The sequence below is a fragment of the Pseudophryne corroboree genome, chromosome 6 (assembly GCF_028390025.1).
Source record: "Pseudophryne corroboree isolate aPseCor3 chromosome 6, aPseCor3.hap2, whole genome shotgun sequence".
NCBI lineage: Eukaryota > Metazoa > Chordata > Amphibia > Anura > Myobatrachidae > Pseudophryne > Pseudophryne corroboree.
The window spans coordinates 357349628-357374285 of NC_086449.1; the positions used below are offsets into that span (position 1 = coordinate 357349628).

The 24658-nt window shown below is 48.7% G+C and overlaps 1 protein-coding gene across 1 annotated transcript in view; it reads right to left on the minus strand.

Annotated features, from left to right (window-relative positions):
• The window catches only part of CHKB (choline kinase beta), a 179003-nt gene that overhangs the window by 105430 nt on the left and 48915 nt on the right, over positions 1-24658 (minus strand). The window contains exons 2-5 of the mRNA XM_063926626.1: positions 23005-23113; positions 21870-21983; positions 3219-3352; positions 2382-2486 (exon numbers count right to left, since the gene is read on the minus strand). Of these exons, the coding sequence (XP_063782696.1) occupies positions 2382-2486; positions 3219-3352; positions 21870-21983; positions 23005-23113 (462 nt within the window). The remainder of the gene's footprint in view (positions 1-2381; positions 2487-3218; positions 3353-21869; positions 21984-23004; positions 23114-24658) is intronic.

Here is a 24658-nt window from a genome sequence, read left to right on the forward strand (position 1 = left end):
GCGTCTGAAACCCCCTGTTGACTTAAACTCCCAGGATTGCGGCCTCACCTAGTCCTGGCGCCTATGATCCCCGGAGCGTAGCGCTGTCACACTCGAGATGTTCGGCGCATCAACACGCTGTTTGTAGTCTCCACCAAATCAGCGTAGCTGTGTCCTGACCCCTCTAGTAAGAGGAAGTCCATATACTCACTGTCTCCCCATGCTCCGGCCACAGCCTGGTAACGTCTGCTGGACCTGCTAGAACATCCGACACAGACGCCCGTCGAGACAGCACTGTACCGTGAAGGTAAGCGTTGTTGCGACCCGGTGGGGAGTTGTTGGAGCGACTTTTTCTAATACACGTTTAAGACGCTGTTAAGAGAAGTCGCTCAAACCAAAACAGTAAGTCTATAAAAATAAAGTAATGAAAACTTGAGGCTGCTTTCACAGCAGCCCTGTGACCATGCGGCTTCCTGCCGCACCAAGCAAAAAACTGATCTGACTGAGTCAGTGGGCGGGACTATATAGTGGAGGCCCCAATGCATCCTGGGAGGCGAGAAAGCTCGTGACCGTGTTGGTGCCATTTTCGCTGTCGCTCGACAATATCCCAATGTTATCCTGTGGATAATCCTGTGGACCCAGCCAGAGAAATCACTAGTTTCTTATCAGGGGTACTCCACGCTTCTTCACACAATTCATTTAATTCATCAGATGGGGGAAAAGTCACTGGCTACTTTTTCTCCCCAAACATAATACCCTTCTTGGTAGCAACCGGGTTAACATCAGAAATGTGCAATACATTTTTCATTGCAGTAATCATGCATCGGATGGCCTTTGTAGACTGTACATTTGTCTCATCCTCATCTACACTGGAGTCAGACTCCGTGTCGACATCTGTGTCTACCATCTGAGCTAGCGGGCGTTTATGAGCCCCTGATGGCCTCTGAGATGCCTGGGCAGGCGCAGGCTGAGATCCCGGCTGTCCCAAGGCTGCTGCGTCATCGAACCTTTTATGTAAGGAGTTGACACTGTCGGTTAAGACCTTCCACATATCCATCCAATCCGGTGTCGGCCCCGTCGGGGGCGACACCACACTTATCTGCCCCTGCTCCGCCTCCACGTAACCCTCCTCATCAAACATGTCGACACAGCCGTACCGACACACCGCACACACACAGGGAATGCTCTGACTGAGGACAGGAGCCCACAAAGTCCTTTGGGGAGACAGAGAGAGAGTATGCCAGCACACACCACAGCGCTATATAACACAGGGATTTACACTATAATGAGTGATTTTTCCCAATAGCTGCTTATTATCTTATTTGCGCCTAAATTTATGTGCCCCCCACTCTCTTTTTTACCCTTCTTGTATCAGGATACTGCAGGGGAGAGCCTGGGGAGCGTCCTTCCAGCGGAGCTGTGAAGAGAAAATGGTGCTGGTGTGCTGAGGAAGAAGGCCCCGCCCCCTCAGCGGCGGGCTTCTCCCGCGTTTTGTATAAGTTAATGGCGGGGTTTTTTACACATATACAGTTTTCCAGACTGTATTATGTGTATTTAGTGCCAAAAGGTATTATAATTGCTGCGCAGGCCCCCCCCCCCCCCAGCGCCCTGCACCCAACAGTGACCGGAGCGTGTGGTGTGCTGTGGGAGCAATGGCGCACAGCTGCGGTGCTGTGCGCTACCTTAATGAAGACAGGAGTCTTCAGCCGCCGTTTTCGTCTTCTCTCTTCTGCAAGGGGGACGGCGGCGCGGCTCCGGGAACGGACGATCGAGGTCAGGCCCTGTGTTCGAACCCTCTGGAGCTAATGGTGTCCAGTAGCCTAAGAAGCACAAGCTAGCTGCAAGCAGGTAGGTTTGCTTCTCTCCCCTCAGTCCCTCGTAGCAGTGAGTCTGTTGCCAGCAGATCTCACTGAAAATAAAAAACCTAACAAATACTTTCTTTTCTAGCAAGCTCAGGAGAGCCCACTAGGAGCACCCAGCTCTGGCCGGGCACAGATTCTAACTGAGGTCTGGAGGAGGGGCATAGAGGGAGGAGCCAGTGCACACCAGATAGTACCTAATCTTTCTTTTAGAGTGCCCAGTCTCCTGCGGAGCCCGTCTATTCCCATGGTCCTTACGGAGTTCCCAGCATCCACTAGGACGTCAGAGAAATAACTAATATAACTAGGGACATAAGTGATAAAACATATACAGTACTTATTAAAGCAAATACGGGCTGGTACAAGGTATTGAAGCACAAATAATTATCATTATTAAAAATACCCTTCACTGCTACCTCCACATCCCCCCTTTAAGTCTTTATTAGTCACGCACAAACAGTACTGTAATAAACGCAAGCTTAGAAACTGTCATCATAAAAAGGAATGTAGATCGCAACCACACTGATATAAGAGCGGTCTTACCTCAGACTTTGCATTTCTTCCTCCAAATTAAAACTCTTCAGCTTGTTGAACTTCTCCACAAGAGCAGGTTGTGTAAAGGAGAGAGAGGAAATCTGAGTCATGTACCTAGAAAGGAATACAAGGCAGAACATGCATATTACAAAACTGCACAACACAGAAGAAACACAGACTGGAGGTGCTGTGGGGAAAGAAACACAAGCGGGTGAAAGGCTGATTGAGGAGCATAGCCTGCGATTCCCTCTGAGTGGGTGTTTACTACTTTAGGCATTTAGTATGAGTGACCGGCGGCGGCGGGATCCCAGCTGCTGGATGGCCGGCGTAGGGCTGAGCGGAACAAAGCCCCTTGCGGGCTCAGTGGCTCGCCACAGCTTATTTTCCCACTCTATGAGTGTCGTGGACACCCACGAGTGGGAATAGTCCATATTGGTTGACATGCCAACCATATGGATTTTCAGATGCAGAGATCCCGGCATCTGTATTGTGAGACTGCCGGTCACATAAACGTAACTCTACTTTAGAACTACATTTATTTTAAATCACTGTCTTTTAAAAAGTTAAATGCTATACAAATACAAACACAATTCCTCAGCATGTGCGGATGCGGTTTACATTATGTCATTGGTGAAAACAGCCACTACTAAATTCAGTGGGAAAATCTAGTTCTCGTTGCAAAATAGTTGTTCAGTTGCCAGTAATGATCTCACTGATGTGTCATGGCAGTAAATATTGCAATAATGTGATACTGAAAGTCAGGACAATTGGTGAAGCAATATTTATTATGGAGTCACAAGGAGGTGAGAAGAGTGTGTATACATTTTGCAATGCTCAAGAACTTACTTCTCCATAGTCCTGAACAACCACACTGGTTCCTTGTTGAAAGGCATCTCCATCTTGTGGAATCTGGCCAACTTTTCTGCTATCTCACTGGACACATCTGGGACACTAAGATCGGAAGTCGCCAGTCGCCGGCTCTGGATACAGGGAAATACAAACAAGGGCAATAAAAGATCATGTTCAAGGGTTTATTTTTCCAGTAAACAAAATAACATCCCCATTTTCTAGACAGTTTCTCCACTTCCATGCTTCTAGTTATTATTTTCCTGTCGTCATAACCATATACATTTATTATCGCCACATACAGCCCACTATCTTGGGGTGCAGAATTCTAGAATTCTTTATTTTGAATAGTCATCCAAAATAGGAGTAAATACAGAAAAAAGGACAACAAGATCCCATGGAAACAGAATTCAAGAGGAAACATCATTCGTTGCAACTGGGGTCCACTTATGAGGGTAGTGCTCAGACAAGGAAAGGGACAGAAGTCTACACTCTACAAACAATCAAGGGGGGAATTCAATTGTTTAATCGCACCCGATCTCCCATCTAAAGTCACGCTGATCGCACCCATACGAGTCAGGTTTAGGCGCATAAAGTGCCAAAACGTATGGGCGAAATGCGCATTTCAGCTCACCACCTCCGTGGCAGCAAGCTAAAATTAAGTTATCGCGCCCGTCGGCAGCAATATTCGAACAGCTGCTGGCAGGCAGGTTCAGGACCCGCATAAAGAATTTAATCTCGTCCAAGGAGCCCAAACTTGGGTATAAACAGATATCCATCTGTGGAGATACAAAATATGATCATTCTCATACATTTACTTTGCTGCTGTAGTTGAATACAAAAGCAGAGGTTGGCATTATATTCAAAAATAGGATTTTAAATACCTACCGGTAAATCCTTTTCTCGTAGTCCATAAGGGATATTGGGGGAAACTAGTACGATGGGGTATAGACGGGATCCAAAAGGAGCCAGTGCACTTTAAATTTCTTCAACTGGGTGTGCTGGCTCCTCCCTCTATGCCCCCACCCACAGGCAGTTATAGGTAAAACAGTGCCTGAAGGAGAAATGACATACTTGAAAGAAGGAACATAACGAGAGGTGTGGTGAGATTTATACACCAGCACACCATAATATAACTGGGCCAGCAACTACTGACAACATAAACAGCAACAGCTGAACAGATAACACGCAACAGAGAACCTGCAGAAAGTCACCGCAGAGAGGCAGGCGCCCTATATCCCTTATGGAATAGGAGAAAAGGAATTACCGGTAGGTATTAAAAATCCTATTTTCTCTAGCATCCATAAGGGGTATTGGGGACACATTAATACGATGGGGATGTCCCAAAGTTTCCAGAACGTGCAGAGACATCTGCAGCACCACCTGCCCAAACTGGGTATCCTCTTTGGCCAGGGCATCAAACTTGTAGAACTTCACAAAGGTGTTCTCCCTCGACCAGGTATCCGCTCGGCACAGTTACAGGGCCGAGACTCCACGGGCAGCCGGAAGACCCCACAGATTTTGTAGAGTGGGCCTTCAGAGACTGTGGAACAGGTACGGCTGCCAACACATAGGCTTGCTGAATAGTGAGCCGAAGCCAACGAGCAATGGACTGCTTTGAAACAGGGCAACTCTTTTTCTGTGCATCATATAGTACGAACAAGGAATCAGTCTTTCTGACCCGAGCCGTCCTCTTGACATAGATCTTCAATGCTCGCACAGCATCCAATGCCTCCGGAGGGGCAGAAGCGCCAGAACTTGACGGGATCACAATAGGTTGATTCAAGTGGAACGCAGAAATGACCTTTGGCGGGAACTGCTGCCTAGTCCCGAGCTCCGCTCTGTCCTCGTAAAAGACCAAGTATGGACTTTTATACGATAAGGCCCCCAATTCTGAGACACGTCTAGCAGAAACCAGGGCCAGTAACATCACCGTCTTCCACGTGAGGTTCTTGTCCTCTACCGTCATCAGCGGTTCAAACCAGGAGGACTGTAGAAATCGTAATACCACATCCACATCTCAAGGTGCCGTAGGCGGCACAAACGGAGGTTGGATGTGAAGCACCCCTTGCAAGAAGGTCTGAACTTCAGGCAGTAGAGCAAACTTCTTTTGGAAGAAGATTAAAAGAGCTGAAATCTGAACTTTAATGGATCCCAGATGTAAGCCTTGATCCACTCCAGCCTGCAGGAAACGAAGAAATCTTCCCTAGTGAAATGCGGCAGCTGGATATGTGCATTCCTCGCACCAGGAGACATATCTCCGCCAGATATTACGATAGTGTTTTGACGTCACAAATTTCCTGGCTTGCACCATAGTGGCAATGACCTTTTTGGAAAGTCCCTTGTGAGCTAGGATGTTCCGCTCAACCTCCATGCCGTCAAACGAAGCCTCCGTAAGTCAAGGTAGACGAAAGGTCCTTGTTAAAGAAGATCTCTTCTGAGTGGTAGAGGCAAAGGGTCTTCGACGGACATGTCCAGAATATCCACGTACCACGCTCTGCAGGGCCAATCCGAGGCAAGCTGAATTGCTTGTACCCCTTGATGCCGGATCCTCTTGAGCAGCGTCGACGTCAGTGCATCCACTGCGCACACCTGAGGGTCTCTGGTTCGCGAGCAATAGCAGCAAAGTATCTTATTGAGGCGAGACGCCATCATGTTGACTCAGGAAGTCTGCTTCCAGTTGTCTACTCCCGGAATGAAGATTGCGGACAGTGCTATTGCATTTTTTTCTGACCAGGAGTATTCTTGATACTTCTCGCATGCAGGCCTTGCATTTTGTCCCTCCTTGTCGATCGATGTACGCCACAGCCGTGGCGTTGTCCGACTGGACCTGGATTGCCTGATCCCGGAGCAGAAGGGAGGCCTGAATCAGAGCATTGTAGATGACCCGAAGTTCCAGGATGTTGTTGAAGTAGGGCCTCTTGGGCAGACCGCCTGCCCTGAAACTGCACCCCTTGGGTGACAGCCCCTCAGACTCACATCCGTCGTGAGGAGAATCCAATCCTGAATACCGAAGCGTCGACCTTCCCGGAGATTGGAAGACTGCAGCCATCACAGGAGTGAAATCCTGGCCTGGGGTGACAGTTACATCACCCGGTGCATCTGAAGATGGGAACCGGACTATTTGTTCAGGATGTCCAACTAAAAGGGTCTGGCATGGAATCTTCCATACTGAATGGCCTTGTACGAGGCTACCATCTTTCCCAACAATCTTATGCAAATATGATTGGAAACTCAAGTCTGTCGGAGAACCATGCTAACCATTTCCTGGAAAGTTCTCACTTTGTCCTCTGGGAGGAACACTTTCTGTGCTACAGTATCCAGTATCATTCCCAGAAACCGGAGCCTCTGAGATGGCTCCAGGTGGGACTTTTGTAGATTGAGGATCCACCCGTGGTGTGACAGAAGTTGGATAGTGCGATCTATATGGAGCAGTAGGAGCTCCCTGGAAATCGCCTTTATCAGGAGATCATCCAGGTAAGGGACCACGTTGTCCCCCTGGACCCTGAGCTGGAACATCATTTCCGCCATCACCTTCGTGAACACCCTCGGAGTGGTAGACAGGCCAAAGGGTAACATCTTGAACTGGTAGTAATCGATCAGCACAGCGAACCTCAGATAGACCTGATGAGGAGGCCAAATTGGGATATGGAGGTAGGCGTCCTTGATATCCAGGGACACTAGGAATTCCTGAAGTTCCAGGCCTGCGATCACTGCTCTCAAATATTCCATCTTGAATTTGAAAACCTTTAGGTAAGGATTCAAGGACTTCAGATTCAAAATTGGCCTCACAGACTCGTCTGGTTTTGGCACAACTAACAGACTGGAGTAGTAACCTTGTCCTTGCTGTTGCAGGGGTACTGGAACAATGACTTGGGACTGGACCAACTTTGTGATGGCCTGTAGTAGCATAACACGCATATTTTCCAAAGCTGGTAAGCTTGATTTGAAAAATCGTTGGGGAGGAACACAGTCAAACTGCGGCTTGTAACCCTGAGAAATTAGGTCCCTAACCCAGGCGTCCTGGCAGGAACTTTCCCAGATGTGGCTGAAGTGACGTAACCGGGCTCCACCTCAAGATTCTCCCAGGGTGGACGGGCACCGTCATGCTGAGGTTTTTGCGGAAGCTGAACTGGTGCTCTGTTCTTGAAAGCCGGTAACGACTGGTTTCTTAGGTTTACCCCTGGTGCCTCTTGCTGCATTTGGTGCACCCCTGGCCCTAGATCGAAATCTGGTTGACCGAAAGGACTAAGTAGACGGTCCCGGGTAGGTACATCTAGCAGGCGGAGCCCCCAAGGGAAGAAACGCGGATTTCCCAGCAGTAACTTTGGAGATCCATGCGTCCAATTCGCCTCCGAAGAGACTCCACAAAGGGAAGAGATTCCACATTGCGTTTGGAGTCAGCGTCTGCAATCCACTGGCGCAACCATATGGCTCTGCGCGCAGACACAGCCATAGAAGTGGTCCTAGCGTTAATATTGCCAATCTCCTTTAGGGAGTCACAGAGCACTCTTGGCGTGTCTTGAATGTGTTTTAGGAAAGTCACCATAGTAACCAGGGTCATGTCACCCGAGAGACCCTCCTGAATTTGAGTAGCCCAGGAGTGAATTGCATGGGTCATCCAGCAACCTGCAATGACCGGTCTTTGAGCTACACCTGCAGCAATGTAGATAGATTTCAGTGTGGTCTCAATTTTTCTATTCCCCCGGGTTCTTTACTATAAAGGAGCCCGGAGCCAGGAGCACCGCCTTGAGACATCTACATGCGGAGATTCCTCCCAGAATTTTCTGCCCTCAGGGGCAAAGGTGAATGTATGCAAAAACCATTTTGACACCTGATACTTCTTATCTGGATTTTTCCAGTCAGTTTGTCTTGTGGGAGGAAAAAATAAGAATTTACTTACCGATAATTCTATTTCTCGTAGTCCGTAGTGGATGCTGGGAACTCCGTAAGGACCATGGGGAATAGCGGCTCCGCAGGAGACTGGGCACAAAAGAAAAGCTTTAGGACTACCTGGTGTGCACTGGCTCCTCCCCCTATGACCCTCCTCCAAGCCTCAGTTAGGATACTGTGCCCGGACGAGCGTACACAATAAGGAAGGATTTTGAATCCCGGGTAAGACTCATACCAGCCACACCAATCACACCGTACAACTTGTGATATGAACCCAGTTAACAGCATGATAACAGAGGAGCCTCTGGATAGATGGCTCACAACAACAATAACCCGAATTGTTAACAATAACTATGTACAAGTATTGCAGATAATCCGCACTTGGGATGGGCGCCCAGCATCCACTACGGACTACGAGAAATAGAATTATCGGTAAGTAAATTCTTATTTTCTCTGACGTCCTAGTGGATGCTGGGAACTCCGTAAGGACCATGGGGATTATACCAAAGCTCCCAAACGGGCGGGAGAGTGCGGATGACTCTGCAGCACCGAATGAGAGAACTCAAGGTCCTCCTCAGCCAGAGTGTCAAATTTGTAAAATTTTACAAAGGTATTTGACCCTGACCAAGTAGCAGCTCGGCAAAGTTGTAACGCCGAGACCCCTCGGGCAGCCGCCCAGGATGAGCCCACCTTCCTTGTGGAGTGGGCATTTACAGATTTTGGCTGTGGCAGGCCTGCCACAGAATGCGCAAGCTGAATTGTATTACAGATCCAGCGCGCAATGGTCTGCTTAGAAGCAGGAGCACCCAGCTTGTTGGGTGCGTACAGGATAAACAGCGAGTCAGATTTTCTGACTCCAGCCGTCCTGGAAACATATATTTTCAGGGCCCTGACAACGTCTAGCAACTTGGAGTCCTCCAAATTCCTAGTAGCTGCAGGCACCACAATAGGCTGGTTCAGGTGAAACGCTGACACCACCTTAGGGAGAAACTGAGGACGAGTCCTCAATTCCGCCCTGCCCGAATGGAAAATCAGATAAGGGCTTTTACAGGATAAAGCCGCCAATTCTGACACGCGCCTGGCCGAAGCCAGGGCCAACAGCATGACCACTTTCCATGTGAGATATTTTAAATCCACAGATTTAAGCGGTTCAAACCAATGTGATTTGAGGAACCCCAAAACTACATTGAGATCCCAAGGTGCCACTGGAGGCACAAAAGGAGGCTGTATATGCAGCACCCCCTTGACAAATGTCTGAACTTCAGGAACTGAAGCCAGTTCTTTCTGGAAGAAAATCGACAGGGCCGAAATCTGAACCTTAATGGATCCCAATTTGAGGCCCATAGACACTCCTGTTTGCAGGAAATGCAGGAATCGACCTAGTTGAAATTCCTCCATTGGGGCCTTCCTGGCCTCGCACCACGCAACATATTTTCGCCAAATGCGGTGATAATGCTTTGCGGTTACATCCTTCCTGGCTTTGATCAGGGTAGGGATGACTTCCTCCGGAATGCCTTTTTCCTTCAGGATCCGGCGTTCAACCGCCATGCCGTCAAACGCAGCCGCGGTAAGTCTTGGAACAGACAGGGTCCTTGCTGGAGCAGGTCCCTCCTTAGAGGTAGAGGCCATGGGTCCTCTGTGAGCATCTCTTGAAGTTCCGGGTACCAAGTCCTTCTTGGCCAATCCGGAGCCACGAGTATAGTTCTTACTCCTCTCCGTCTTATAATTCTCAATACCTTGGGTATGAGAGGCAGAGGAGGGAACACATACACTGACTGGTACACCCACGGTGTTACCAGAGCGTCCACAGCTATTGCCTGAGGGTCTCGTGACCTGGCGCAATACCTGTCCACCTTTGGTTTTTCCCAACGGTTTACAATCATGTGGAAGACTTCTGGGTGAAGTCCCCACTCTCCCGGGTGGAGGTCGTGCCTGCTGAGGAAGTCTGCTTCCCAGTTGTCCACTCCCGGAATGAACACTGCTGACAGTGCTATCACATGATTTTCCGCCCAGCGAAGAATCCTTGCAGCTTCTGCCATTGCCCTCCTGCTTCTTGTGCCGCCCTGTCTGTTTACGTGGGCGACTGCCGTGATGTTGTCCGACTGGATCAGCACCGGCCAATCCTGAATGCCGAATCTGCGGCCCTCTAGAAGATGAGCACTCTGCAACCACCACAGGAGAGAAACCCTTGTCCTTGGTGACAGGGTTATCCGCCGATGCATCTGAAGATGCGATCCGGACCATTTGTCCAGCAGGTCCCACTGGAATGTTCTTGCGTGGAATCTGCCGAATGGGATTGCTTCGTAAGAAGCCACCATTTTTCCCAGGACCCTTGTGCATTGATGCACTGAGACTTGGCCTGGTTTTAGGAGGCTTCTGACTAGCTCGGATAACTCCCTGGCTTTCTCCTCCGGGAGAAACACCTTTTTCTGGACTGTGTCCAGGATCATCCCTAGGAATAGAAGACGTGTCGTCGGGATCAGCTGCGATTTTGGGATATTGAGAATCCAACCGTGCTGCCGCAACACTACTTGAGATAGTGCTACCCCGACTACCAACTGTTCCCTGGATCTTGCCCTTATCAGGAGATCGTCCAAGTAAGGGATAATTAAAACTCCTTTCCTTCGGAGGAGTATCATCATTTCGGCCATTACTTTGGTAAAGACCCGGGGTGCCGTGGACAATCCAAACGGCAGCGTCTGAAACTGATAGTGGCAGTTCTGTACCACAAACCTGAAGTACCCTTGGTGAGAAGGGTAAATTGGGACATGGAGGTAAGCATCCTTGATGTCCAGAGACACCATATAATCCCCTTCTTCCAGGTTCGCAATCACCGCTCTGAGTGACTCCATCTTGAATTTGAACCTCTGTATGTAAGTGTTCAAGGATTTCAGATTTAAAATAGGTCTCACCGAGCCGTCCGGCTTCGGTACCACAAACAGCGTGGAATAATACCCCTTTCACTGTTGCAGGAGGGGTACCTTGATTATCACCTGCTGAGAATACAGCTTGTGAATGGCTTCCAGTACCGCCTCCCTGTCGGAGGGAGACGTCGGTAAAGCAGACTTTAGGAAACGGCGAGGGGGAGACGTCTCGAATTCCAATTTGTACCCCTGAGATACCACCTGAAGGATCCAGGGGTCCACTTGTGAGTGAGCCCACTGCGCGCTGAAATTCTTGAGACGGGCCCCCACCGTGCCTGAGTCCGCTTGTAAAGCCCCATCGTCATGCTGAGGACTTGGCAGAAGCGGGAGAGGGCTTCTGTTCCTGGGAACTGGCTGTTTGCTGCAGCCTTTTTCCTCTCCCTCTGCCACGAGGCAGAAAAGAGGAGCCTTTTGCCCGCTTGCCCTTATGGGGCCGAAAGGACTGCGCCTGATAATACGGCGTCTTCTTATGTTGAGAGGCTACCTGGGGTAAAAATGTGGATTTCCCAGCCGTTGCCGTGGCCACTAGGTCTGATAGACCTACCCCAAATAACTCCTCCCCTTTATAAGGCAATACTTCCATATGCCTTTTGGAATCCGCATCACCTGACCACTGCCACGTCCATAACCCTCTTCTGGCAGAAATGGACAGCGCACTTACTCTTGATGCCAGTCGGCAAATATCCCTCTGTGCATCACGCATATATAAAAATGCATCTTTTAAATGCTCTATAGTCAGTAATATACTGTCCCTATCTAGGGTATCAATATTTTCAGTCAGGGAATCCGACCAAGCCACCCCAGCACTGCACATCCAGGCTGAGGCGATTGCTGGTCGCAGTATAACACCCGTGTGAGTGTATATACATTTTAGGATATTCTCCTGCTTTCTGTCAGCAGGTTCCTTTAGGGCAGCCGTATCAGGAGACGGTAGTGCCACCTGTTTAGACAAGCGTGTGAGCGCTTTATCCACCCTAGGGGATGTTTCCCAACGTGCCCTATCCTCTGGCGGGAAGGGGTATGATGCCAATAACCTTTTAGGAATTATCAGTTTTTTATCGGGGGAAACCCACGCTTCATCACACACTTCACTTAATTCTTCAGATGCAGGAAAAACTATAGGTAGTTTTTTCTCACCAAACATAATACCCTTTTTAGTGGTACTTGTACTATCAGAAATGTGTAAAACATTTTTCATTGCCTCAATCATGTAACGTGTGGCCCTACTGGAAGTCACATTCGTCTCTTCATCGTCGACACTGGAGTCAGTATCCGTGTCGGCGTCTGTATCTGCCATCTGAGGTAACGGGCGTTTTAGAGCCCCTGGACAGGCACAAGCTGAGTAGCCGGCTGTCTCATGTCATCAACCGTCTTTTGTAAAGAGCTGACACTGTCACGTAATTCCTTCCATAAGCCCATCCACTCAGGTGTCGACTCCCTAGGGGGTGACATCTCCATTACAGGCAATTGCTCCGCCTCCACATCATTTTCCTCCTCATACATGTCGACACAATCGTACCGACACACAGCACACACACAGGGAATGCTCTGATAGAGGACAGGACCCCACTAGCCCTTTGGGGAGACAGAGGGAGAGTATGCCAGCACACACCAGAGCGCTATATATATATATACTGGGATAACACTATACAGAGTGTTTTTCCCCTTATAGCTGCTGTTTATATTATTACTGCGCCTAATTAGTGCCCCCCCCCCCTCTTGTTTTACCCTTTTCTGTAGTGCAGGACTGCAGGGGAGAGTCAGGGAGACGTCCTTCCAGCGGAGCTGTGAGGGAAAATGGCGCCAGTGTGCTGAGGAGATAGGCTCCGCCCCCTTCTCGGCTGACTTTTCTCCCGCTTTTTTCTGGAATCTGGCAGGGGTTAATATACATCCATATAGCCCTGGGGGTTATATGTGATGTATTTTTGCCAGCCAAGGTGTTTTTATTGCTGCTCAGGGCGCCCCCCCCCCAGCACCCTGCACCCATCAGTGACCGCAGTGTGAGGTGTGCATGAGGAGCAATGGCGCACAGCTGCAGTGCTGTGCGCTACCTTGTTGAAGACTGATGTCTTCTGCCGCCGATTTTCCGGACCTCTTCTTGCTTCTGGCTCTGTAAGGGGGCCGGCGGCGCGGCTCTGGGACCGGACTCTGAGGCTGGGCCTGTGTTCGGTCCCTCTGGAGCTAATGGTGTCCAGTAGCCTAAGAAGCCCAAGCTGGCTGCAAGCAGGCAGGTTCGCTTCTTCTCCCCTTAGTCCCTCGATGCAGTGAGTCTGTTGCCAGCAGGTCTCACTGAAAATAAAAAACCTAAAACTATCTTTTTTCTAAAGAGCTCAGGAGAGCCCCCTAGATTGCACCCTGCTCGGTCGGGCACAAAAATCTAACTGAGGCTTGGAGGAGGGTCATAGGGGGAGGAGCCAGTGCACACCAGGTAGTCCTAAAGCTTTTCTTTTGTGCCCAGTCTCCTGCGGAGCCGCTATTCCCCATGGTCCTTACGGAGTTCCCAACATCCACTAGGACGTCAGAGAAAAAAGACTGCGGATTAGTAGTGTCATCTAGGGAGAGCTTTAGCACATCCTTTATAGCCAAAATGAGGGGTTCAATACCCTGTGCAGGGGTGGAATCCCCACTTATGGGATCCACATCATCCTGTAAATCATCATCAGTATCTGATAGAAGTGCAGGTAAAGTACGTTTATGCGCACCTGTAGTAGACAGGGGGAGATGGGGAACATCAGCCCTGGCAGCTAGATCTGCTACTGCTTGCTGCAGTTCTTGTGTTTTGTTGGCATTTGCAATGAGTTGAGATGACATATCAGATATCATAGTTTTGACAGCCCCCAGCCAGGAGGGCTCCTGACTCTCCCCCACATTGTCCTCAGCATTTTGTGATCACTGACTACACTGCTCACATGATATGGAACCAGATGAGAGTGGGGAGAATCTGGTATTACATACACTGCATAACTTGTGTTTTACCATTATGAAGTACACACAATACACATACAACACAGACTGATTTACAATGTAAGCCTGACCTATTGCATGTGAGAGGAGACACAGAAGAAGAGAGAACACCAGCACACCCAACGCTGCAGAGCCCCAGTGAGGCTGCCAGCGTTTTTATATACATCAGTGAAAACTGTTTAGATAATGAATCCCCTTAGAGGAATAATATCTGCGCACAAATAGCGTCTCTCCCCCAACTACACCCTGTAGTGATCCACCGTGTGACAGTCTGGAGAAGCTATGTGAGGCTGCTGCTGCTTATGCAGAGGAAGGCGCCAAAATGCAGCCGAGCCCGCTCTGATGTAGCCCCGCCCCCCGTAATGGCGCCGTGGCTACAGATATATATTTATACTGGCCATGTCTCCTAATCATGCTGTAGCATCACATAAATGTTAAGTACAGCCATCGCAAGCCAGTTTCACGCAGGGGCTATAGCGGGGCCCCCCCCAGAAGGGACCCGTATGCCTCACCCGCGCTTTTGCCGCACCAGGAACCGGGAGACCCCTCCAGCGGTTTGTACTCACCACCAACGATCACCTTCAGGCAGTGTTAGGGGTGTGCGGCGTGCTGCAGTTGCGACAGCCAAGATGCAGGGAGTGTTGAACAAACAACCCCTGAGGACGTTGGTCCTGAAGCGGGGAAGCAATTCTGCACCTTGCGAGGCCGGTGACCCCCCCCCCCCCCCCCCCCCCCCTCCTAAATCCCATGGCGCAGGTATGCTGTTACCCAAACAGCATACCTAAAAATAAGATTTTACTCACCGGTAAATCTATTTCTCGTAGTCCGTAGTGGATGCTGGGAACTCCGTAAGGACCATGGGGAATAGCGGCTCCGCAGGAGACTGGGCACAACTAAAGAAAGCTTTAGGACTACCTGGTGTGCACTGGCTCCTCCCTCTATGACCCTCCTCCAGACCTCAGTTAGGATACTGTGCCCGGAAGAGCTGACACAATAAGGAAAGGATTTTGAATCCCGGGTAAGACTCATACCAGCCACACCGTATAACTCGTGATACTATACCCAGTTAACAGTATGAAATATAACTGAGCCTCTCAACAGATGGCTCAACAATAACCCTTTAGTTAAACAATAACTATATACAAGTATTGCAGACAATCCGCACTTGGGACGGGCGCCCAGCATCCACTACGGACTACGAGAAATAGATTTACCGGTGAGTAAAATCTTATTTTCTCTGACGTCCTAGTGGATGCTGGGAACTCCGTAAGGACCATGGGGATTATACCAAAGCTCCCAAACGGGCGGGAGAGTGCGGATGACTCTGCAGCACCGAATAAGCGAACTCTAGGTCCTCCTCAGCCAGGGTATCAAACTTGTAGAATTTAGCAAATGTGTTAGACCCCGACTAAGTAGCTGCTCGGCAAAGTTGTAAAGCCGAGACCCCTCGGGCAGCCGCCCAAGAAGAGCCCACCTTCCTCGTGGAATGGGCTTTGACAGATTTAGGATGCGGCAGTCCAGCCGCAGAATGTGCAAGTTGAATCGTGCTACAGATCCAGCGAGCAGTAGTCTGCTTTGAAGCAGGCGCACCCAACTTGTTGGGCGCATGCAGGATAAATAGCGAGTCAGTCTTTCTGACTCCAGCTGTCCTGGAAACATAGATTTTTAGGGCCCGGACTACGTCCAGCAACTTGGAGTCCTCCAAGTCACGAGTAGCCGCATCCTTTGGGAGAAATTGGGGACGAGTCCTCAATTCCGCCTTATCCATATGGAAAATCAGATAAGGGCTTTTACAAGACAAAGCCGCCAATTCTGACACACGCCTGGCCAAGGCCAACAGCATGACCACTTTCCACGTGAGATATTTTAGTTCCACGGTTTTAAGTGGTTCAAACCAATGCGACTTTAGGAAATCCAACACCACGTTGAGATCCCAAGGTGCCACTGGGGGCACAAAAGGGGGCTGAATATGCAGCACTCCCTTAACAAATGTCTTAACTTCAGGTAGTGAAGCCAGTTCTTTTTGGAAGAAAATCGATAAGAGCCGAAATCTGGACCTTAATGGAACCCAATTTTAGGCCCATAGTCACCCCTGACTGTAGGAAGTGCAGAAATCGACCTAGCTGAAATTCCTCCGTTGGGGCCTTCCTGGCCTCACACCATGCAACATATTTCCGCCATATGCGGTGATAATGGTTTGCGGTCACTTCTTTCCTAGCTTTAATAAGCGTAGGGATAACTTTCTCCGGAATGCCCTTTTCCTTCAGGATCCGGCGTTCAACCGCCATGCCGTCAAACGCAGCCGCGGTAAGTCTTGGAACAGACAGGGCCCCTGCTGCAGCAGGTCCTGTCTGAGCGGCAGAGGCCATGGGTCCTCTGAGATCATTTCTTGAAGTTCTGGGTATCAAGCTCTTCTTGGCCAATCCGGAACAATGAGTATAGTTCTTACTCCTCTCCTTCTTATTAGTCTCAGTACCTTGGGTATGAGAGGCAGAGGAGGGAACACATACACCGACCGGTACACCCACGGTGTTACCAGAGCGTCCACAGCTATCGCCTGAGGGTCCCTTGACCTGGCGCAATATCTTTTTAGCTTTTTGTTGAGGCGGGACGCCATCATGTCCACCTGTGGCCTTTCCCACCGGTGTACAATCATTTGGAAGACTTCTGGATGAAGTCCCCACTCTCCCGGGTGGAGGTCGTGTCTGCTGAGAAAGTCTGCTTCCCAGTTGTCCACTCCGGGAATTAACACTGCTGACAGTGCTAACACATGATTTTTCGCCCATCGGAGAATCCTTGTGGCTTCTGCCATTGCCATCCTGCTTCTTGTGCCGCCCTGTCGGTTTAAATGGGCGACCGCCGTGATGTTGTCTGACTGGATCAGCACCGGCTGGTGTTGAAGCAGGGGTCTTGCCTGACTTAGGGCATTGTAAATGGCCCTTAGTTCCAGAATATTTATGTGTAGGGAAGTCTCCTGACTTGTCCATAGTCCCTGGAAGTTTCTTCCCTGTGTGACTGCCCCCCAACCTCGAAGGCTGGCATCCGTGGTCACCAGGACCCAGTCCTGTATGCCGAATCTGCGGCCCTCTAGAAGATGAGCACTCTGCAGCCACCACAACAGCGACACCCTGGTCCTTGGAGACAGGGTTATCAGCCGATGCATCTGAAGATGCGATCCGGACCACTTGTCTAACAGATCCCACTGAAAGATCCTTGCATGGAACTTTCCGAATGGAATTGCTTCGTAAGAAGCCACCATCTTTCCCAGGACTCGCGTGCAGTGGTGCACCGACACCTGTTTTGGTTTTAGGAGGTCTCTGACTAGAGATGACAACTCCTTGGCCTTCTCCTCCGGGAGAAATACTTTTTTCTGTTCTGTGTCCAGAACCATCCCCAGGAACAGTAGACGCGTTGTAGGAACCAGCTGCGACTTTGGAATATTCAGGATCCAGCCGTGCTGTTGTAGCACTTCCCGAGCCAGTGCTACACCGATCAACAACTGTTCCCCCGGACCTCGCCTTTATAAGGAGATCGTCCAAGTACGGGATAATTAAAACTCCCTTTCTCCGAAGGAGTATCATCATTTCGGCCATTACCTTGGTAAATACACTCGGTGCCGTGGACAGACCAAACAGCAACGTCTGGAATTGGTAATGACAGTCCTGTACCACAAATCTGAGGTACTCCTGGTGAGGAGGGTAAATGGGGACATGCAGGTAAGCATCCTTGATGTCCAGTGATACCATGGAATCCCCCTCGTCCAGGCTTGCAATCACCGCCCTGAGCGATTCCATCTTGAACTTGAACCTTCTTATATAAGTGTTCAAGGATTTTAAATTTAAAATGGGTCTCACCGAACCGTCCGGTTTCGGTACCACAAACATTGTGGAATAGTAACCCCGTCCTTGTTGAAGGAGGGGTACCTTGATTATCACCTGCTGAGAATACAGCTTGTGAATCGCCTCCAGCACTGCCTCCCTGTCCGGGGGAGCTGTCGGCAAGGCAGATTTGAGAAAACGGCGAGGGGGAGACGTCTCGAATTCCAGCTTGTACCCCTGAGATACTACTTGTAGAATCCAGGGATCCACCCGTGAGCGAGCCCACTGGTCGCTGAAGTTCTTGAGACGGGCCCCCACCGTACCTGGCTCCGCCTGTGGAGCCCCAGCGTCATGCGGTGGACTTAGAGGAAGCGGGGGAGGACTTTTGTTCCTGGGAACTGGCTGTATGTTGCAGCTTTTTCCCCTCTACCTCTGCCTCTGGGCAGAAAGGACGCGCCTCTATCCCGCTTGCCTTTCTGGGGCCGAAAGGACTGTACCTGATAATACTGTGCTTTCTTTGGCTGTGAGGGAACATGGGGTAAAAATGCTGACTTCCCAGCTGTCGCTGTGCAAACGAGGTCCGAGAGACCATCCCAAAACAACTCCTCACCCTTGTAAGGCAATACTTCCATGTGCCTTTTAGAATCTGCATCTCCTGTCCACTGCCGAGTCCACAATCCTCTCCTGGCAGAAATGGACATTGCGTTTATTTTAGATGCCAGCCGGCAAATATCCCTCTGTGCATCTCTCATGTACAAGACAGCGTCTTTAATATGCTCTACGGTTAGCAATATAGTGTCCCTGTCTAGGGTATCAATGTTTTCCGACAGGGAATCTGACCACGCAACTGCAGCACTGCACATCCATGCTGAAGCAATAGCCGGTCTCAGTATAATACCTGAGTGTGTATATACAGACTTCAGGATAGCCTCCTGCTTTCTATCTGCAGGCTCCTTTAGGGCGGCCGTGTCCGGAGACTGTAGTGCCACCTTTTTTGACAGACGTGTGAGCGCTTTATCCACCCTAGGGGATGTCTCCCAACGTGACCTGTCCTCTGGCGGGAAAGGGTACGCCATTAGTAACTTTTTAGAAATTACCAGTTTCTTATCGGGGGAAGCCCACGCTTCTTCACACACTTCATTTAATTCATCAGATGGGGGAAAAAACACTGGTAGTTTTTTCTCCCCAAACATAATACCCTTTTTTGTGGTACCTGGGGTAATATCAGAAATGTGCAACACATTTTTCATTGCCGTAATCATGTAACGTGTGGCTCTATTGGAATGTACACTAGTCTCATCATCGTCGACACTGGAGTCAGTATCTGTGTCGACATCTGTGTCTGCCATCTGAGGTAGCGGGCGTTTTAGAGCCCCTGATGGCTTTTGAGACGTCTGGGCAGACACGGGCTGAGAAGCCGGCTGTCCCACATCTAATATGTCGTCAAACCTTTTATGTAAGGAGTCGACACTGTCGCGTAATTCCTTCCACATAACCATCCACTCAGGTGTCGACCCCGCAGGGGGTGACATCACATTTATCGGCACCTGCTCCGCCTCCACATAAGCCTCCTCATCAAACATGTCGACACAGCCGTACCGACACACCGCACACACACAGGGAATGCTCTGACTGAGGACAGGACCCCACAAAGCCCTTTGGGGAGACAGAGAAAGAGTATGCCAGCACACACCAACAGCGCTATATAAAACACAGGGATTAACACTATAACTGAGTGATTTTTCCCAATAGCTGCTTGTATACACAATATTGCGCCTAAATTTAGTGCCCCCCCTCTCTTTTTTACCCTATGTAGTCTGGAAACTGCAGGGGAGAGCCTGGGAGCGATCCTTCCAGCGGAGCTGTGAGGGAAAATGGCGCCAGTGTGCTGAGGGAGATAGCCCCGCCCCTTTTTCGGCGGACTTCTCCCGCTTTTTTCTATGTATATCTGGCAGGGGTATTTTACACATATATAGTCTCTATGACTATATTATGTGTTATTTGCCAGCCAAGGTACTCAATATTGCAGCCCAGGGCGCCCCCCCCCCAGCGCCCTGCACCCATCAGTGACCGGAGTGTGAGGTGTGCATGGGAAGCAATGGCGCACAGCTGCAGTGCTGTGCGCTACCTTGATGAAGACCGAAGTCTTCTGCCGCCGATTTCCAGGACCCTCTTCTTGCTTCTGGCTCTGTAAGGGGGACGGCGGCGCGGCTCCGGGACCGGACGACCGAGGCTGGGCCTGTGTTCGATCCCTCTGGAGCTAATGGTGTCCAGTAGCCTAGAAGCCCAAGCTAGCTGCAAGCAGGTAGGTTCGCTTCTCTCCCCTTAGTCCCTCGTAGCAGTGAGTCTGTTGCCAGCAGATCTCACTGAAAATAAAAAACCTAAAATAAACTTTCTTTTTCTAAGAGCTCAGGAGAGCCCCTAGTGTGCATCCAGCTCAGCCGGGCACAAAATTCTAACTGAGGTCTGGAGGAGGGTCATAGAGGGAGGAGCCAGTGCACACCAGGTAGTCCTAAAGCTTTCTTTAGTTGTGCCCAGTCTCCTGCGGAGCCGCTATTCCCCATGGTCCTTACGGAGTTCCCAGCATCCACTAGGACGTCAGAGAAAAAAAAAATTAAGTTTTAAAATAAACTGAAGAAAACTCTGGAGCTAGCAGAGTGTGCATCCTCTCCTGAGGGCACTTTTTTCTAAAGTGCATGTGGGAGGGGGCATAGAGGGGAGTAGCCAGCACACCCAGTGAAGAAATTTAAAGTGCACTGGCTCCTTTGGACCCGTCTATACCCATCATACTGTGTCCCCAATATCCCTTATGGATGCCGCCCATCGTTGGGTAAGGCCGCCCAGCATGCTGACCGGCGCCTCCCCTCCTTCATGAAGCAGAAATTGCTATCGCCTCGCAATTTCTGCTTCATCGTAAAAATTATTGACGTCTCCTGCCAGCGCAGCTTAGCTGTGGCAGCAGGAGACTCGGCACAATCGTACCCATCGCGGCGGCTGCCTGTGATGTCACACAGCCTCCGCGATCATGCCCCGACACCAAATCCCACCCCGCCCCCGTTCGGCCGCCTCCGCCCTTGCAACGCTCCGTCTCCTCCATGGAAACAGAGCGTTGCCCGCCTCTGTCTGATTGACAGGCAGAGGCGAACACATTTTCTGCGGCCGCCCATTAGAAAATGTGGGCGCATGCACAGGACCGGCGCTGCGCATGCGTCCGCATCTTTTTCTTATAAATTGCGGTTGGATTGCTTATTGAGATCCAACCTGAATTAGCCCCTATATACGGAGCAGAATAGAACTGTTCTGTATTGGAAAAAACTGCAGCTGCTACATTGTACCACTTTGTATACAGAAATATAGACTCAGACTCACACAGATATAAAAGTGTCATACAGAGGTAGCCACACTCCTCTATGCTGCATGGATGGCGCAGCTAGTGTGCACGTTAATTAATGTGCGTACCTATTAACGAACGCCGGTTGCTACCAGTCACAGCACGGCATTCGCAGAATCTTGCCACGATGTGTATGCCAGTGTGTATGCATCGTGGCAACGATGAGTGGCTACATCTGTATAATGAAATTAATCAGCAGTCTCCTCATGCATACTTGTCACATTGCATCTATCACACATTTTTCAGCAAAAAAAAAAAAAAAAAAAAGACACCCGACACTAAAAGATTCTCACGCAACGTGGTGTGCCTGTTTGGCGTCACTGCAGCAAACAATGTATGTATGAGGACATATCTGTATGAGGATTACCCATATATTAAAATTTGACCTATATGAATTAATAAACCTATTACCATATAAATTCACTCCAAATAGCCTAAAGTCACAAGAGTAATATTGAACAGGAAAACCCATATCCTTTCATCCACTTGCCATGTGTTTTGTCTTCTACACTACAGCTACCAAACCCAAGCAGATGTGTTTGTAAAAATAAAAAGCAAAAACAAAACAAAAATATATATACTGAGTCAGTTAAATTTCAGACAGGTATAATGATACCAATGCTCGAAGCCCTCCCTTTTTCCTCCAGGTTTAGCTTCTCACCGGAATATACTCCTCTAGACGCCCTTGTGGAAACACGCCATACAGCTGTGGGCCTAGTGAACGCTCAGCAAGGATTGCAAACATAACGCTCTCCAGAACGAGAGAGTCCACACCCTGCAAGAAGTACAGCAAAAAGTTAAATACAACTCTAATGGATAGCAAATACCTCACTGCTGGCACATCAAGACCCCATTTAGCAACTAACATTTGCAGAAGGAAATAGCTATTAAATACTTATGAAATTACTATACAAATATATGGTATATTTCAGCACAAAACAATTTACAGAACTGTGGGGTAGATATCTGAAGAGTCGATATGGGGGAGAAGTTCCATTAGCGTTTCATACATCTACCCCACAGTTCTGTAGATTATGTTTTGTGCCAGTTGCGCTGATACCATTTCTCCCATGTATGTAGAATAAGAAGTGTGCAAGTGTGACCAGGGCGCTTGCACCCTGGAGCCGGCCGGGCAGGGAGACACAGTGCATCAGCACTAGGCTGATGCGCTATGGGTTCGGGTGTGGTTCATTAGGTCGACATGAGTTAGGTCTACATACGTTTGGTCGACATGATCACTAGGTCAACATGTGCTAGGTCGACATGGAAAAAGGTCGACATGAGTTATTTTACACTTTTTTGGGTGTCTTTTTCTTCGAAAAGTGACGGGCAACCCCAATTAGTGCACCGCGACCCCCCTCGCATGGCTCACTTCACTCGCCATGCTTCGGGCACGGTGCCTTGCTCTGTTACCGCTGCGCTCAGCACAGGTTACTGTTCCCAATTGTACTCCACGTGGATCGTTAAGTATGAAAAGTTAAAAAAATGTAAAAAAAAAATTGTGAAAAACTCATGTCAACCTAATGATCGTGTCAACAAAATGTATGTCGAACTAATGACCGCCATCCATGGGCTCTAGCAGGGATGTCTGGAGAGCGGAGTTTTTATTCCTCCGCTCCGGCAAACGAGATGTTCTTACATCTTGATGATGTACCGTCTTGCTTTGCCTCGGTAAAGATGCAAAGCAGGAAGAGTTATAGCGGCATGATATGTGCCACTAAAGTACATCTATCCCTGAATCATATTTCAAAAACAGAATAACGCATATGGACACGAGATGCAAACCAATACATCACCTGCAGGATGGCTCCATAAATCCGCAGAAGAACTTGCCGTGGTTCAGTGGATTGAGTTTGTACTGCATCTATGAGACTACACTTGTATAGCAGGTTACTGAGCCCACCACTGAAAGATAAATTATACAAAACAGTGATAAATATATTACAGCCAACTGAGCAAAAATATTGTAAATACAGGGTGAGGCAAAAACCCCTCAGATGTTAAAGGTTAACAGAAAAGCCTTGGTATATACTATTCAAAATTTTAGTACATAACCTAAAAGTGCATGGAATACAGCTTATTTTTAACTGGTTTTAGATAGAATATCGTCCAGATCATGTCCTGCGTTATCTCTGCAATTTTTTGACAAAGCTCATTTTCATTTGTCTGGCTACGTTAACAAGCAGAATTTTCCTTACTGGGCGGAAAACAAATCTCAACTACTCCATGAAAGGCCTCTACACAGTCAGCAGGGCCACCTGAAAGCGGAGGTCTTTAAACATCGACCAAGAACCTTTAATGAACTGAAGACTGCCACATGTCAAGAAAACCAATTGAAAATAAACTGTATTCCATGCACTTTTAGATTATGTACAAAAAAACTGAATAACATACTGTGCCTTTTTTGTTAACTTTTAAAATCTGGGAGATTTATACAATTTTTACACCGCCATCATATAACACGGGTTATTGCACATGAATGTGCATAACCAGTGTTGCAGTTTGGCGTAAAATGGTCGTGTCAGGCTCCCAGCTGCGACCCACAGTATTGGGTGTAAGAGCAGTATTATTTGCATTACCCTGTATGAGTGAGTGCTCGAATATAAAATTTCCCACTTTCAGCAGGATACAAAATTTAAAATGTTACAGTATTTCTTTAAAATATATAAATATTTTTCAAATAAATCTCAAAACTATAATATCTAAAAAATAAAGGAGCAAAGGAATGTAAATATATATTGCAGGCAACTAAAAAGCAAGAACAGTTCAGGTACATCACATCTACGACAGTGTGAAACATATGTTTTGAAACTAAAGGTCATCATTCTCTGTAAACACTGGTGGCCCCTACTTGCTGTAGTTTTCCCAGCCAATCAGTGTGTGTGTGTGCACAAAGCTACTACTCTTTAATGGGAACATTAGGGGGTATGCCGGGCTGCCCGATCAACAGTTATCGGATGAACGGCAGGCACTGGGGAAGAGAACAGGACACAGAGGGTCCAGGAGGTACCTCGGTGATCAGTAGCTGCTAGAAAATTCTCTACTAATGTTCTACCATCACGCCAGGCAAGTGGTTAAGAGTGTGGTATGACTAGGTGACAGTCATTATTATTATCTATTATTTATATGGTGCCACAAGGGATCCGCAGCGCCCATTAGAGTACATAAACAAATGAGCAAAACAAGAAAAAAAAGCCCTTACAGTTTGAAACAATATAGGACATGTACAACATATATACATGAGAATGCTGACTGTGTCGAATGGCCAACATACATTATACAATATCTTCTTGGATGATAGGTTTCGGTGATGAACAATCAATAAACCGTGGTGGCCTAGTGAACTCTTACCCTCTCTTGGCGGCAGTGTCATCTACTGGGTCCCAGTGGTCATGTGAGGATTAGTTCTGGTGAAGGCATCCGAAGATCAGGTCTGATGAGTGTTTCTCC